The 15,309-nt window shown below is 53.0% G+C and overlaps 1 protein-coding gene across 1 annotated transcript in view; it reads right to left on the reverse strand.

The window, feature by feature from the left end:
* Positions 1-15,309, reverse strand: part of SLC22A3 (solute carrier family 22 member 3) — a 63,568-nt gene that overhangs the window by 12,950 nt on the left and 35,309 nt on the right. Inside the window, exons 6-7 of the mRNA XM_059699894.1 lie at positions 1,306-1,403; positions 966-1,180 (exon numbers count right to left, since the gene is read on the reverse strand). Coding sequence (XP_059555877.1) covers positions 966-1,180; positions 1,306-1,403 — 313 coding nt within the window. The remainder of the gene's footprint in view (positions 1-965; positions 1,181-1,305; positions 1,404-15,309) is intronic.

A 15,309-nucleotide genomic window follows, 5' to 3' on the forward strand; every position in this document is an offset into this window, starting at 1 on the left:
CCAGCCCGGTACGATGCAGGACTTCACATCTCTTCGTCCTTCGGTTCTGAACGAGGCGGCTCTAACTGTACTTACGTAGTGCCTGTCTGCTGCCTGGGGACTTCGTGCACCTCCACACAATTACTAACCTCCTCGGTATTGTCCAGTCTCTCCCGGTCCTCAGGGACATGAAGGACTACCTGAGAGTCCAGCTCCGTCACCCACCCCGCACCCCCAAACACAGACGTGACAGGCTTGCTCACACTCCCTAGAGTGTGATGGCTCCTCTGTCCAGCGCCTGCGGGCTCCAGGCAGAGGTCACCTGGGCGGGGTCACCTGGGCGTGTGGAGACACCTGCAACCTCTATACCCGTCATCAACTCCCGGAAGGTTTAACCCTGAACCGTCTCTGAGGTCACCTCTCCATCCAGGCCCGACTGTCACCCCCTTAATCCATGCTCGAATCTCCCTCATGTCATTGTCCAAACTGCTGCAGCTACAGGAGGCCACCCCTCTTGTCCCTCCTCCCCCCAAAGCCCACAGGACCAGACACAGGCTTGTCAGACAAAGGTGATCGAAGGTAAACTACAGCCCTGGCCGGTTGCTTAGTGGTTAGAGCACCGGCCTTCGCACCAAAGGGTCACAGGTTTGATTCCCAGTAAAGGCATCTGGTTGGGGTGTGTGTGAAAGGCAACCAAACAATGTGTCTCACATCAATGGCTCTCGCTCTCCCCCCTGCTCCCTCTCTCCCTTCTACTCTCTCTAAAAATCAACAAGAAAAATATCCTCAGGTGAGGATTAACCAAAAGAAAAAAAAAAAGTAACTGAGAAGAAGAAAGTGACTAAGCAGAAAGTCAGTGACATCACTGAAGTGCACCCGGTACCAAGACTCCGACGCGGTGGACAAGAGCGTCTCTATTCCGGATGATTTCTGACTTAAGATCGTTTTCATGTCCTTGGCTGCCAGACGGACTTGGAGACACTTACCTTCTGGTAAGAACGCCGTGACCAGGCATGCCACTCCGGCCAGGATGTTGCTTGCTGCGAAGGGGAGACGGCGTCCGAGACGCTCGATGGTCAGGAGGATGAGGAGGGCGGCCGGCAGCTCCACGACTCCGGAGATGAAGAAGTTCATGTACAGGTTGCCGCCCACAATGCCCAGGCGCATGACCAGCCCTTGGTACACCAACGCACTGGTGAACCTGCGACATCGGGCGGGCGGCCGGGGAGAGAGCGGGTGAGGGCGACGCCCACCCTCCCACCCGACGGAGGGAGGGGTGCGTGTGAATTTGACACAGGCTTTGAATCCATCACAACTCCAACTTACCAAGCAAACATAAGAATAAGGGTGCACTTCCTCATTTGGGGAGTTCTCACCAGATCTAAAAAGGACGGATTACTAACTTCCTCATCGGTGACAGTGATCTGCACAAGAGAAGCAGAGTTCAGTGGCAACAGACAGCAAGACACCCCTGCATATCACAGACCGGTCATTGACCAGGGTCACAGCTACCCACCAATGAGCTCCCCGGGATGACCCGGCCCGGCACTATCACATCCTAAACCCCAGGCCCTCTAGGTAAACTCACAGAGACATGGTTGCTACGCTGAGAATGCAATCTTAGCTGATAGCAGCAGTGCTGTAAGCTAAGATGCTTTGAGCAGTGGTGTCCGTGAGTCAAATACAGTGGTGCGTTTATTAACATTAATTGGAAAAAATGAGCATAAAAGTGGTCAAAGCAGGTGGGAACCAAACAAGTGATTCTTCATCTATTAAAGCCTAAAACTTTATGTTGAAAAGTAAGATAGAGTAACGTCAAGTTCAAGGGTGAGCGTGGTACCACAGGTGCCATTTTGTTTGTCTGTCTAGCATCTTTCTGATCCAGAACAATTCAGCTCATCCCTTATTTGGCCACCCAAGAAGTTGGTCTTTTCTTTAATCCAGTGAAACCAAGATTGCTGTTTGACTCCGATGAGTAAGGTGCGCTAAAACAAAGCCCAACAGCAAAGCCTCCAGAATCGCAGCTGCTTCTGAAGGAGCCATCGCCCAACCCCTCCCCCTCCCGCCCAGTGACCCGGTTTCACATGTCCACGAGCTTGCACATTCTGCAACCTCTGCTCTGAGCGCCCTTAGACCTCCCGGTCCCAATGTCCCCTCCACGGGGAGGCCTGTCCTAGCCTCAGGAAGGACCAAGGACTCCAACCTGTGCCCTACGCACCAGACCTCTGACCTTGTACCTACCACCACATGCTCTGCTGGTCCAGGTCTCTCTCTCCCTCCATGAGCTCAGTACCTGGTGTTCAACCATGTTTGGGTGATGACTGAGTGTTAAAACAACAGGACGAGTGTCCTGGCCATGGCTGGACCCTACTGTCTGTTCAACTCAACTCCAGCTCTGGCCCAAATTGAGTGGAAATCAGGGCAAATCTCCCCCAAGTCTTTGAGCCCAAAGTCCCTCTACCAGCAGTCGCGGGAATTTGAGTGAATTCACACTGAGAGTAAGTGGTCTGTTCTAAATATCATGCTCAACGAATGGTCAACCAAAGGTTAATACCTCCTGCCTGTGCTCGCTGCAGGGAAAGGCAAACACACACGAAAGAAGCCCGCAAACAAATGCCAACAGATCGCATTGCTTTCCCAAGTCTTTCCAAATGTTGTACTTGTCCTATACCAAGACACACACTTTTCACATCTTAACATCTCTTAGGTTGGGTCATGTCCTCAACTGAGCTGATAAGAAAGCAATGTGTCATCGTTTAAATAGCACGTTTTTTCTTATTTATATAACTAGAGGCCCGGTGCACAAATTCATGCACTGGTGGGGTCCCTCGGCCTGGCCTGCGGGATCTGGCCAAAACCAGCTCTCCGACATCCCCCAAGGGGTCCCGGATTGTGAGAGGGCACAGGCCAGGCCAAGGGACCCCGCTGGTGCACGATCAGGGCCGTGGAGGGAAGCGGGAGGTTGGCCAGCCGGGGAGGGACCGCGGGAGGGACCCAGGGCATTTCTGGCCCGTCGAACTCAGTCCCCATCGGCTGGACCCCAGCAGCAAGCTCACCTACCTGTTGGAGCGTCTGCCCCCTGGTGGTCAGTGCACGTCATAGTGAGCAGTTAAGCGGCCTTAGCATATCATTAGCATATTACGCTTTGATTGGTTGAACGGCCGACAGGTCGACCAGACACTTAGCCTATTAGGCTTTTATTATATAGGATGATGACATGTCTTAAAATCAAGAGTGTCTTAGAGTCAACGAAACAGTAACAGCTTCCATGACCCGTCGGGAAAGACTGCCAGTTGACTCTACCATCCATTCTTCTCTTCTCCCTTTTGAAAACAGAAGCCCCTGGATTTTAGCTGGGTGCAGGGCTGCCCACCTGCTAGCCTCTCCTTCACTGGGGGTGGCCCTGTGACCAAGATCTCAGCACTGAGGTGGAAGCCACGGGCACAGGTTCTGGGTCCCATGCTTTAAAAAGGAAAGGGCTCTCCCCTCACTCTCTGTCTTCCCCTTCCTGAGGGATGGAAGAAGAAGATGCTGGTGGGCCCACTTCAGCCATGAGCCCTATCACAGGTGCTGGTGAAACAAGACAAATGGCCCCTGGCTCCCGGAAGGTCTCACCGAACACGGCCGCCCTCCAGAGCCGGGCTCCTTGCTCTGGGAGCGCACGTTCGAGAGAAAGACACTTTTCTCTCTTTTGTCACTATGTTTTCTGGGTCTCTGTTTCAGCTGCAAGGTGACCTGTACCTTACCTGACACAGTGCCTACTAAGATGCTCAGGGAATTAGTGAGGACGTGGAGGGCTCAGCTACATCTTAGCAGCCACCCTCCACCCAGGAGAGAACCAGTATAACGACAAAGACGCCTGTCAGCAGAGTCGCGAGGAGAAAACCATGGCTTGAGATAGTTAAGACCGTGTCTGGCCGACGCAGAGTCCTCCTGTAACATGAGAGTTCTGGATACATGACCAGGAAATGTGCTTACTGTCAAAGTCTGATTCAGTTGGTTTTCTGCCACGTGTTGTCAAAAGCAGAACTACCTGGAGAACTTAGTCCAGAACAATGCTTTAATCACCAAATATGTTAGGCAAAATAATTTTGTATTGGATAAAATAATTGCTTCGGGACTCTCGTTCATTCCGTAAAAATATTTGGGATTGGCCTTCATTTCAAACTTTGGAGATTTAAGAGCACGCAGTCACATGGTCGCTGCTCTTCCCTTGCAGCACAGGTCGGATGCCTAAGGTATATCCTCCCCCAAGAGAATGTGAAGAGCCGATGAACGTGAAGGTCACCGAGACCGTAAAATCAGGCTTGCCTGTGCGGTGAACGCGAGGATTAACAGTCCTGCCAAGCAAGGGAGAACTTGGCCAGTTGATGAACCAATCCAGCTGGTCTTCGATCCACCAGCATGTTCTCCGCAGTGACGCACACACCCTGAAACACGACCCACTTTCTGGGCGTCCCAGGACCTCGGAAGCCAAAAGCTGCGTCTCGCGTGGCATCCGGCCAGGAACGACTTGGCAGCTCCAGTGCCGGCGGCCGCGGCTGGGAACCCCTCGCCACTTCCAGCTCAACATTCTGAGCGGAACCGTGCTTCTTTTCTGTTGCCAAAAGGTTGGCGAATTTCACCTAGTCTAAGTCAGGCACACGAAAAATAGAAATGCTACCTCGAGTTATTAGATGTCCTTTTAAATCCACTTTATCGCGACCCGGTTTACATGCAATAGAATTCAGCAATTGTAAGTGTTCACTTGAATGAGTTTGGCAAATGTTAGAGTTGTGTAACCCCCCCGCCAGCCTCGTGACATGGACCATTTCCAGAACCCTAAAAAGTCTCCACTGGCTCTTCGCGGGCGACCCCTCCTCTGCTTTCTGTCATGGCAGCCTGGCTTTTCTAGAATGCCACACAAAGGCAGCCATACAGTACGCGATGCCTTGGCTCCGGGCCTGGCGTTGCATTTCGTCACACATTTATGCCACCTGAGTGGTGCGTGCCCACTTTAATTTGGAGCAAAGGGAGCTGGGGAATGCTCTCGGTAGTATTTGTGTGTTTGGAGGCTGGTTGCCTAGCAACGCCCCTCGCACAACAAGGCCTTGCCCCGGGCTCCACGGCACACGCTGGTTCCCTTTTACTGATTCACGGAGCTGATGTCTGCTTGCTCTGCCCGTCTCTTCACGGTCTTGATTCTGCCAAAACTTTTGTCTTATGTCAACAGTGATGTTCCCCATGCTAAACGAGCACTTCACTCGCCTCCCCTTGATTAATGCCGCTGTTTACAAGTCTTCCCAGTGCCGTTCTGAGACATTTCTCCACGCTGACATTTTAATTTAAGTTGCCAAGGAGGAGAAAGACGTGATAAACGGCGATCTGGCACCGCGATGGTGCTCCTGAGGGGGCAGGTTTCTGGTGACAAAAGACAACCCACCAAGGTCAGGCCAGAGACATACTGTTTCACTCAGAACATTTCTTTTCTTCTTTTTTTTTTTTTTACTTTAAAAAATATTTTATTGAATTTATTGGGGTGACATTGGTTAATAAAGTTATATAGCCTTCAAGTATACGATTCTATGGCACATCATCTGTGTATTGTGTTGTGTGTTCACTCCCTAAGCCCGAAGTCAAGTCTCCTCCCATCACCGCTTACCCTCTCTGTATGCTCTCCTGCCTGCCCCCACCCCCTTTCCGCTGGGAATCGCCACATTGCTGTGTGTGTCTTTGAGTTTGGGGGTTCTTTTGGTTAATCCCCTCGCCTTCTCCACCCCGCCTCCCCTCCCCCGCGACAGCTGTCAGTCTGTGCTCTGTATCTGTGAGTCCGTTTCTTACCTCTATGAGCCTCCGTTCACTCCCTGCAGTGACTTTGGGGGATTACCAGATGCTAAGAGGGAAGAATCGGCGGGCAGCGCGGGCAGGGAGGACGGGGCAGGGGCTGCATGGCCGGCCTCGCAGCTTCCTCGGGTTGCTCTCAACACGCGGGTTTCCCATCCGTCCCACGTTTCCCAGGAAAAGGTGAAGGCTGCTGAGGGGGGACGTGTCTGTTCTCGGTCTCACCGGGTGGTCTAGTTCGTTCCCCGCTTCCCCCGCAGCCTCTGCTCCCTAGAAGTTTTGCATCTCTGAGCATGCTGAGGAAATAACATGTCACTCAGGACTTGGGGCCCACGGGCTTGGAGGAGCAGAGCTCCCTGAGGTCAGACTACCAGGGTCTTTCATACACGCGTGGGGGGTGGAGACGGGCAGGGCCGGGAGCGCACGGGACTGTGGTGCACCGTGTCCCCACCTCCTCCTCCTGGTCGGCCCCTCAGTCAGGCAGGAGCCAGCACCCGCGGGCTCAGCAGCGGGCACTGGGCACCGCCGCGCTCTGGCCTGCTTCTGGGTGGCAATAGTGCCACCTGTCACCCAGAAAAGAGAATTCGCCAAGTTACTCATGGTGCTTTGGGAACCACTTTATACTCTAAGAATAGATATAATATTTATCATTTAAGAGCTCACAAGATAAAGAAGCAGCCACATCAAAATGACCACGAGTGTTCGCTGCTTAGTAAGTAGCTAAGAGTCAGCCTGGCACCTAGGTTAGTGCTGTCCAAGCAAAACATAACGTGAGCCACTCACATGTGTTCAATTTTCCAGAATTTAAAAGATAGGTTAAAAAGCGTGCAAAATTCATTTTAGTATGTTCCACTTAATCCAACCTATCCAAAATATTATTATGTCAGCATGTGGTCCACATGCATTATTGCCACGATGGGTTCCATGCTCACGTCACACGGAGCCTTTGAAACCTACGTGGTTGACACAGCTCAGCTCCCAGGAGCCACGGCTCAGGGCTGTGGGGTGGCACGCGGCTGCTGCATTGGACAGAGCGGGTGGCACGACCTCGGGCCCAGCCAGCTCCTTCGTTAGGAGAGATCTCTGCAGAGAGGACTTGTACTCCATCCCTGGGCGCTGGCCTGCGGGCGCCCTGCCCCGCCCCCCTCCCTTCCGGGCACATTGCCCAGAGCAGCACAAGGGCCTTCATCCGGGTCCCTGGAGGGAACCAAAGTGCAGCTTCAATACTAGCAAAGGTCAGCGGGTGGCAGCTGGGGGTCACGTGTTGCAACATTTATTTCTTAAAAACAAATCGGAAAGGGTTTGGGGAGAGGTTAACATAGAAGAAAGAAGAAGAACACAAGCTGTGAGCTCTGAAACTCTCAGCCCAGCCTGCCCGGCGTGGCTCAGTGGTTGAGCATCAGCCTATGAACCAGGAGGTCAAGGTTTGATTCCCGGTCAAGGGCACATGCCCAGGTTGCAGGCTCCATCCCGAGTAGGGGGCGTGCAGGAGGCAGCCGATCAATGATTCTCTTGTTGTTGATGTTTCCCTCTCTCCCTCTCCCTCTCCCTTCTTCTCTGAAATCAACAAAAATATATTTTTAAAAAACCAACAAAATAAAATAAAACTCTCAGCCTACAGCCTCAGAACTTGGGGGAAACATGAACATTTGCTGAATGGATTGGAGTCGGCACATCCCCAAACTCCCGGGAGCGCTGAGCGGCGTCAGTGCTCATCGGCGACACGGAGGCACTCTAGCCAGCCAACCTGAGGGGACCGCAGGCCTCAGACACAGAGACATGGTCCACCCACAGCCTGGGGTCTGTGAGCAGAGCGCAGACCTCACTCGTGAGATGGGGTTGTGTGAAGAGGGAGCAAAACAGTGCGAGCGAGTGGCAGCCGGTGCTCCGACCCATCGCAATAGACACCCAAACCGCCCACAGACAGGCCCGCGTTTCGGAAGCGGCTGCGCCCCACCTGGCTCCTAAGACCCACATCAGCACCTGTTTCGTGAACCTAAGGAAATCCAAAGAGGATTTTCACTTTTATGAGAAAAGGTAAAAACAGCGTTCGGTGTGTTTTGCACGAGTCATTACAGAGGCAGCAGCACCCACAGTGCGGGGGGGGGGGGGGCCCACGCTCCTTCCCGGGACCTCACTCAGCACCTCAGCCTCGTCCTTGGCTGGGTGAGCACCTGCGCTGTGCCTCCTTCATGGTGTGCACCGTTAGCAAGGCGTGGCCCAACGTAGTTGCTTCTTCCTACGCCCTTCCGGCCGAAGAAAGGTTTCAGGGCTTTGGTCAGTGCTCAGAGAGTGGGGAAAGCTGTCCCCACCCAGCCAGCCCTTCGCACCATTCGCTGCAGCCTCCTGAGGCTTCGGAAACGGTCTTACAAGACACAGTCTTTAACACGATGAGGAACACACACACGCACACACACACACACACACACACACACCCCGCAGGCCTTTCTCCTCGGGGCGGGAATGTTTGCCTCCAGGTCTGCCAGCTCCGCCTCTTCCAGGCAGCCAGGTGCCCGCAGGATTCCAGTAACAGGGCAACTGACTTCCCCAGGGACACCCGGCAGTGCCTTTCCGCCCGGCCCGGCAGGGTTGGCAGCCCTTTCTGCACAGGCCAAGGACAGCCAGGGGCACCCCAGGCCTCCCACCCAGGTGCCAGGGCCACGCGAGGGCGAGTCCAGGGCAGCACCTCCTAGAGCGAGCAGGCGGGGCCGCTGCCTGCTGTGTTCCTGCCCGTCTTTTTCTCAGGAGACCGGCCTCTTCTCCTTCCCTTCAGCAAGTGGCCATGGTCCCTGCACAGCCCGCCGCCTCCTCATCGCTGGGCCCACAGGCATCGATCTTCTCGGAGGGCCTGTCTAAACCCCTGCCCTGCGCTGGCCCCGGACGCTGGCCGCGCCGCGGAGAGGCCAGGCTGCCCTGCGGGTGCTCGTGTCCACGGCCCCGCCAGCTCTGTCCCTGCACCGTCTTCCTTCTGCTCCCAGCGCCCCGAGGTGTGACCTCTGACTGGGAAACGGGTCTTCATTTATTTTTCCATATGAACGTTAAATTGTTTATGCTTTGATCAAAGTACTATTTTTTTTTAACCAGGTATAAAGGTGAAACTTCTCTTTTGCAATCATCATTTGAATTGAAACACATTTATCTTCCTAAGTCAGGGTTTTGAAAACGGAAACTTATATTCTTAATAATCTTTTTCTTTTAAAGGAGATCTGTAATGGGACTCATTAGCACTGTTTACCAAATAGTTTTGGTTCCCACCCGTTCCCGGGTGCGATAGGATTGCACTTCTTGGCCCCTGGTGACTGGGTGGGGCCACCGCCCCGAATTGGCCAAGAGGTTGTGAGCATTTAGTTGCTGCAGCAAGACCCTCGGGCTCTGCCTGTTCGGCGGGGTCCGGGCAGTGGGGGTGCAGTCAGTCCCCGCTACAGTGAGGAGCCCACCCCGGCCATGTGGCCCCGACAGGCGTCAATCGCTTGTTGTTTCAAGCGAACAAGAGTTTGGTGATGTTTGGTACACACACGCCCAGCTTCTCCTGAGTGAGAAAAACTGTCACTTTCTCAGGTTTATTTTAAAACCCTGTGGTCCACACCTTTTTCTTGGTAGGACTGTATTATGCTGAGTACGAAGGTTCTCTTTTGAAGTAATTGAACTAAGACGGTTAGACTTAAATTTGGGGAAATGGCAATTTTTGTGATTTTTGTCTGTTTCTTAGAATTAGTAAGTCCTTGGGATGAGATCACACCAGTAAAACTCCTAAAAGAAAATGAGGGCTATTTCTACTGCATTTAAAGTGAATTAAAATGAATTATAATGAATAGGCACTAGCACGTCATCACAGGCATGAACCAGAAAGAGGAACACTGAAGGCCGGCCCAAGCTTGGAGCTGAGAGGTATGCCAGGCCCACGGAATGAAAAAGTTAACAAAGCAAATTTCAGCCCCCACGTCGGATCTAATGAAGGTACAGGAGGGTCTAAAACAGGGGTGGGCAAACTTTTTGACTCGAGGGCCACAATGGGTTCTTAAATTGGACCGGAGGGCCGGAACAAAAGCATGGATGGAGTGTTTGTGTGAACTAATATAAATTCAAAGTAAACATCATTACATAAAAGGGTACGGTCTTTTTTTTTTTTTTTAGTTTTATTCATTTCAAATGGGCCGGATCTGGCCCGCGGGCCGTAGTTTGCCCACGGCTGGTCTAAAATCATGGTCTCTTTTCACATTTATGACGTGCGCTCAAACACATCACCTCCATTTGAGAGGTACGGAAGGCAGGCTTTTGTCTCAGAGATAAGTTCTCATTTTTTTAAAAGAAACACTTGATTATTAGGGGAAAATTCAGGCTTTTAATATATAATCAGTTTAAATTGATTCGAGAGAGAAAAGAAGAGGGAGAGATAGAAACATCAATGATGAGAAAGAATCATTGATCATCCGCCTCCTGCACACCCCCTACTGGGGACCAGCCTGCCACCTGGGCATGTGCCCTGACCGGGAATCAACCGTGACCTCCTGGTTCGACCACTGAGCCACATCAGCTGAGCCTGATGTTCAGGCTTTGAATAGCACTTCCATTTTATTTCAGAGATGACCAGTTAGAGAACCAAGTCCAGAATCAGGAGTGTGCTTTGGAGGCTAAGGGTATGGGGTGCTTCCTAACAAAAATATAGTCCTCTTTTAGGGTAAGAGCGTGAAGATGCCTGGCTAGTGGTTGTATATGAATCTGAGCTCCGAAGGCTCCAGGTGGCTTATTACCTGTTTCTGCGGCCACGAGGGCGGCACAGGTGAGCTGCCTTCACCCGTAACACGGGCCACTTGTCCCTCATCACAGCCCAGAGTCTGTGTTTCAGCTACTGATGGTTGGGTTCCTTAAAGGCAGTCCACAGGTCCTAGGCGGTGAACTAACTTAGACTCAGAAGTGTGAACTCGATACGTGATGAGTCTGTTTATTAGATGGTGCCCAGAAACTGACTCAGAAGTGAGATAAATAAAGGTGGGTCACTCCCTCACACTCAGAACGGAGTGCACTCCAGCGGGACTAGTGAGTGAACTCTGCACTCCAGGAAAGATGACGGGGACCAAAACGAGTCCTGAGCGTGCCAGTCAGAGCCCTAAGCTCATAGCAGAGAATCTGTGGTCTTTGGGCGCAGGAGGTAACTTAAACAAAACCCATAGAACAGTCAACAGGCAACAATCCACACTGATTTGACCTTATCAAATCAGTTTAAGGATTTGGGGCCAATTAAAAAAAATAGGCAACGTTAATGGGTAGTTACCATTGGAGGGAGGATGCTTGCCACATCTGAAACCAACAAGGGGATGTGTGGAATACCAGAGGAGATCCTATACATGGGAGGGGGCAAAGCTAATTCAATAAACCCACGTCCAGGAAACCCCATACGCACGGGCGAGGGCACGGGTGGCCACCCACAAGGAAGAACCTAAATAGCAAAGTCACAGGCGCCAAGACGTGCTGACTCGCACCAGGAACCAGAGACGTACAACCGAAAACACGCAGGGGGCTGGGCAAAATCAGACGCTGCCAAGAGCCCAGTGTGGATGTGGGCAAAGGGGACATGCAGTGATGCAGACAGAGCCGCGTGGCCTTGCTGAGGGCACTGAGCCAGCGGGCATCTGGGACCAGCAGCCCCACCTGTGGGCATCGTCCTCCAGGGGACCTCAGAACCGTTCTGATGGGACATGTGTGAAACCGGACACAGATTCGTTCCCATGATTAACAGGCAACTGACCTATATCCAATTAGAATATCTTTCTACTTCTTTCCATTAGAATATCTTGGTAATCAAACACAATCAAAATGAAAACACACCGAAATGATTTCCAAGCACGACACCTAAGATTTGAGCTCTTCTTCAACTTCCAATGCGAGGAAAATTTGTATTTACTTCTATGAAGCATACCTACGTGGTGAAAGTGAGCACAGTGGAGTAGGGGAGGCACTGTTAGTAACTGGGAGACGGAACAGCTCAGAGAGAACAAGAGAGAGCTGCTGCAGAGAGCCTGGGGAAACTCGGCACGTGGACTGCGTGTGGGCGACTGCGTGGAGGTGACTACTATTCAGAGGTTGTTTAAAAAGTAGGTCTTTTGAACACAGTGCTCAGTAGCTATTTGCTGAATAAAAACATGAACAAATGACGATAAATTCCTGCTGCCTTGTGTGGATCAGCACAGCTCTGCTTCTGGGACCGCCTCTCCTCAGTGACACGTAAGCGGTTTTTCCAAACACGCGGGGGCCAGAGGAAATGCCCAGTAATTCCGTTTGCAGCGAGAAAGGCACGCTCCCCGCAGCGATTGCTAACCAGCTTGCTGAACTGAGGAGCTGGTTGGTCTCAGAAAACAAAGTGTGCCGACTGCCGAACTGTGGCGAGAAAGGCGACTGTAAGAAACGCCGTGTGAACTGGTTCCGATGTTTCACCCAATTGCCACGGAGAAGCCTGTCCTGGCTGATGTTAGAGAAGCTGTGTACGTGCAGCATGTAAAGGTACAGCTAGCAGAGGGGATCTGGACTAGTCTTTAGCGAAGTGAGCCCAAGTGAGGTCTAAAGGGAAGTGTGGTGGCCGGATGACTCCACATGACCAGCGCGCGAGGGCAAGTGCTTGAACTCATTGCACCCTGTGCATGAAAATGACCGTGCTGAGCACCCGTCCAACAGGCCCCCACCGCCTGCCCGCCTTCCTCAAGCTGTCCGTGGTGTGTTGGCTCTGGAACGTAAGCAGGAAAGAAACCGGATTCGCCTTTGAGAGACAGTGAGGCGCGTGTACACCGTGTGGCTCGACTCCTCCTGCTTGACGCGTGGAACTCGTCCTGAAGGTTGGTGAGAGGGCAGAACGTCATGGACGTGAGTGCATTTTATTGAATCAAACAGAATGAATGAATCTCGGAAGTTGTTGTCAAGAATCCTGTGTGTGTCATGACTCTCGGGGGCCCCTGAGACCATCACATGACCTCAACTCCGAGCTCAGGCAACAGCTGTCCAGCAGATGGTCGAGTCCAAGCTTATTGGTGCTTGTAAATCTGTGACTCTTGTCCGCTTGGAGTATGAGGACTTCCGGTTGATGTCAAAGAATTTAATGGTTGCCCACGTGATAGGAATTGCGCGTTCAACTTCTGTTCATGGAGGCCACATGATGACACAGATTTACTACGAACTTAACCCCTTTCAACTCATTAGTCATTACTAATCACAACTGCATCTACCTTCATCTGAAAAGCATAGTACGTATTTTGCCGTGGCTGATGTGGCTCAGTTGGCTGGAGTATCACTCCAAGCACCGAAAGGTCGCAGGTCCGATTCCCGGTCAGGGCACATACCTGGGTTTGCGGGTTTGATTCCCCGTCAGGGTGCGCACTGGAGGCAACTGATGGATGCATCTCTCCCACATCAATGTTTCTCTCTCTCTCTCTCCCTAGCCCTCTCTATAAAAAGCCATGAACATGTCCTCAGGTGAAGATTTAAAAAAACCAAAAAGCAGCACATGTTTATCCAAGACGTAAGCCTGGGAGGCAAATGGCTTCTGCACTTTTGCAATGACTCCCTGCTCCCCAGGGGCCACTGGGACAGACTGCCACATGACTCCTCCTTCAACTCTGTGACAGCGTGTGTTACCGATAACGTGACAATCTGCTCCCCAGGGTTCCCCCCGGCCACCCTCCATGCCGGTGCGAGGGATGATGACAAACGTAGCTTTTATGTAAACGCCTCCTCCAGCAGAAGAAATGTCTGAGGTGCAGCCAGTGCTGGTTTCCCCCGACTTCCCTAACTTCTCCTGAAGGGGATGAGACTTCTCCGGCCTGGAAGGCTGGCTTCACTCAGCCGCCGTAGGAGAGGTACACTCACTATTCGGAGGAGAAAGGTCTCCTCCTCCCTCCCCGCCCCCCTTCGCCCCCGTCAGGCCCCTTTGCTGTGCATTAAACCCCACTTCCTTCCCCCAATGGCCCCAGATTCAAAGAGAAGAGAAGTCAGTGCAGGTTCCAAACCTACTAATCCAGCCATGACTGGGTCGGTCCCAGAGGCCTGCTCCCGTTTGTTTCTGTCCACGAAGCAGCGTTGCCATGGTAGCATCGCCTGGATGCTCCTCACCCAACCTCTGCCAGATATACCAGTAGCTGCACTTTAATTTTTCTACATATGTTTTTATTGATTTCAGGAGGAAGAGAGAGGGAAAGAGACAGGAACATCAATGGTGAGAGAGAATCATGGATCGCCTGCCTGCCGCACGCCCCCCACTAGGGATGGAGCCCACACCCCGGCATGTGCCCTGTCCGGGAAGCAAACCCTGACCTCCTGGTTCATGGTCGACGCTCAGCCACTGAGCCCGCCGGCCGGGCTGCATTTTATTTTTTCTAGGGAAGGAGGATCGCCCCTCGAGCCGTTCACACCATCTTCCTGGGTGGGACCTCGGAGCTGAAACAAGCGGATCTCGGCGCGTTTCCTCTCTTACTGTTTAGCAGTTTCCTCCTGTTCTAGCGACAGGAGCACATCTGTGTCCACCTGGGGAGCGCGCATGCTTCCCCTGCTCCCAGCCCGCGTCTCTCAGTGAGATGATTTCGTGAAGAAAGGCCATGTCCTGGCGGGTGGGGGACCCAGGCGGCAGTGTTGTCATGGTAACAGCCGCCCTGGACCAGGAGGAACGCCCGCGAGCTGGACACACGGGCTCTGGGAGCCGGGCCCTCGTCGCCGCCAGAGCGGGGACGGCTCCCACAAAGAGCTCGGATGTTCTCATTCAGTCAAAAGAGCGGTGTTTCCTCATTCACGCACCGCAGGGAAGCGCAGTAATTTGGACGGCACAAGCCGGTTTTGCCAAAAGCCAGGCGGGAGGGAAGGCAAGAACAAAACACTTTCTCGCACACTGAGCAGGCCGGGCCGTGCTCTCGGCAAAGGCTCAAGGAAGCAAAGGCAAACTCAGCTACAGGTCACGCAGAATTACAGCCATCCAGGCAGGCGTTTCGCCACGCCCCCGCAGGGCGCCCCCGAGGGCAGCGTGACGGCCGTTAGTGGGGCTTCTTCCTCTGGTTTTAGCTTTTCACTGGACTCTGTCTGTGTGATGCCCCCGGGACTCGGGCCAGGCAGGGGGCAGGGAGGCCCTGGCCCTGCAGGGCAAGGGTCAGCCTTTAAGAAGGAAAGAGGGGGAGCCGATGACCCTGGTTATGTAACCAATTAAACAAGAATGCAGTGACCCTGAATGTCACTAGATAGGGCCTGGAGCTCGGCCCTGTGTCATAACCCACAGCCTTGGGGTTGGCGGCATCTCAGGTCTCAGCGCAGGGAACTCAGGGAGCACAGTGGGTGGGGGTGAGAGGTGGGGGGGGGGGGGAAGATGGGAGGAGGGATTTTGGATCTGCCCAGCCCAGAACTGACCTGTTCCCCCAGGGGGAAGGCCGGTGCGGGGGAGGGGACACCCTCTGTCTTCTCTGGGCTGGCCCTGCCCTCTATGGCCTGGAACCCCCTGGAGAATGGCACCCTCATCAAGAAAGAGGGCGCAGCACTGAGCTT

Source organism: Myotis daubentonii, chromosome 6 (assembly GCF_963259705.1).
Source record: "Myotis daubentonii chromosome 6, mMyoDau2.1, whole genome shotgun sequence".
NCBI lineage: Eukaryota > Metazoa > Chordata > Mammalia > Chiroptera > Vespertilionidae > Myotis > Myotis daubentonii.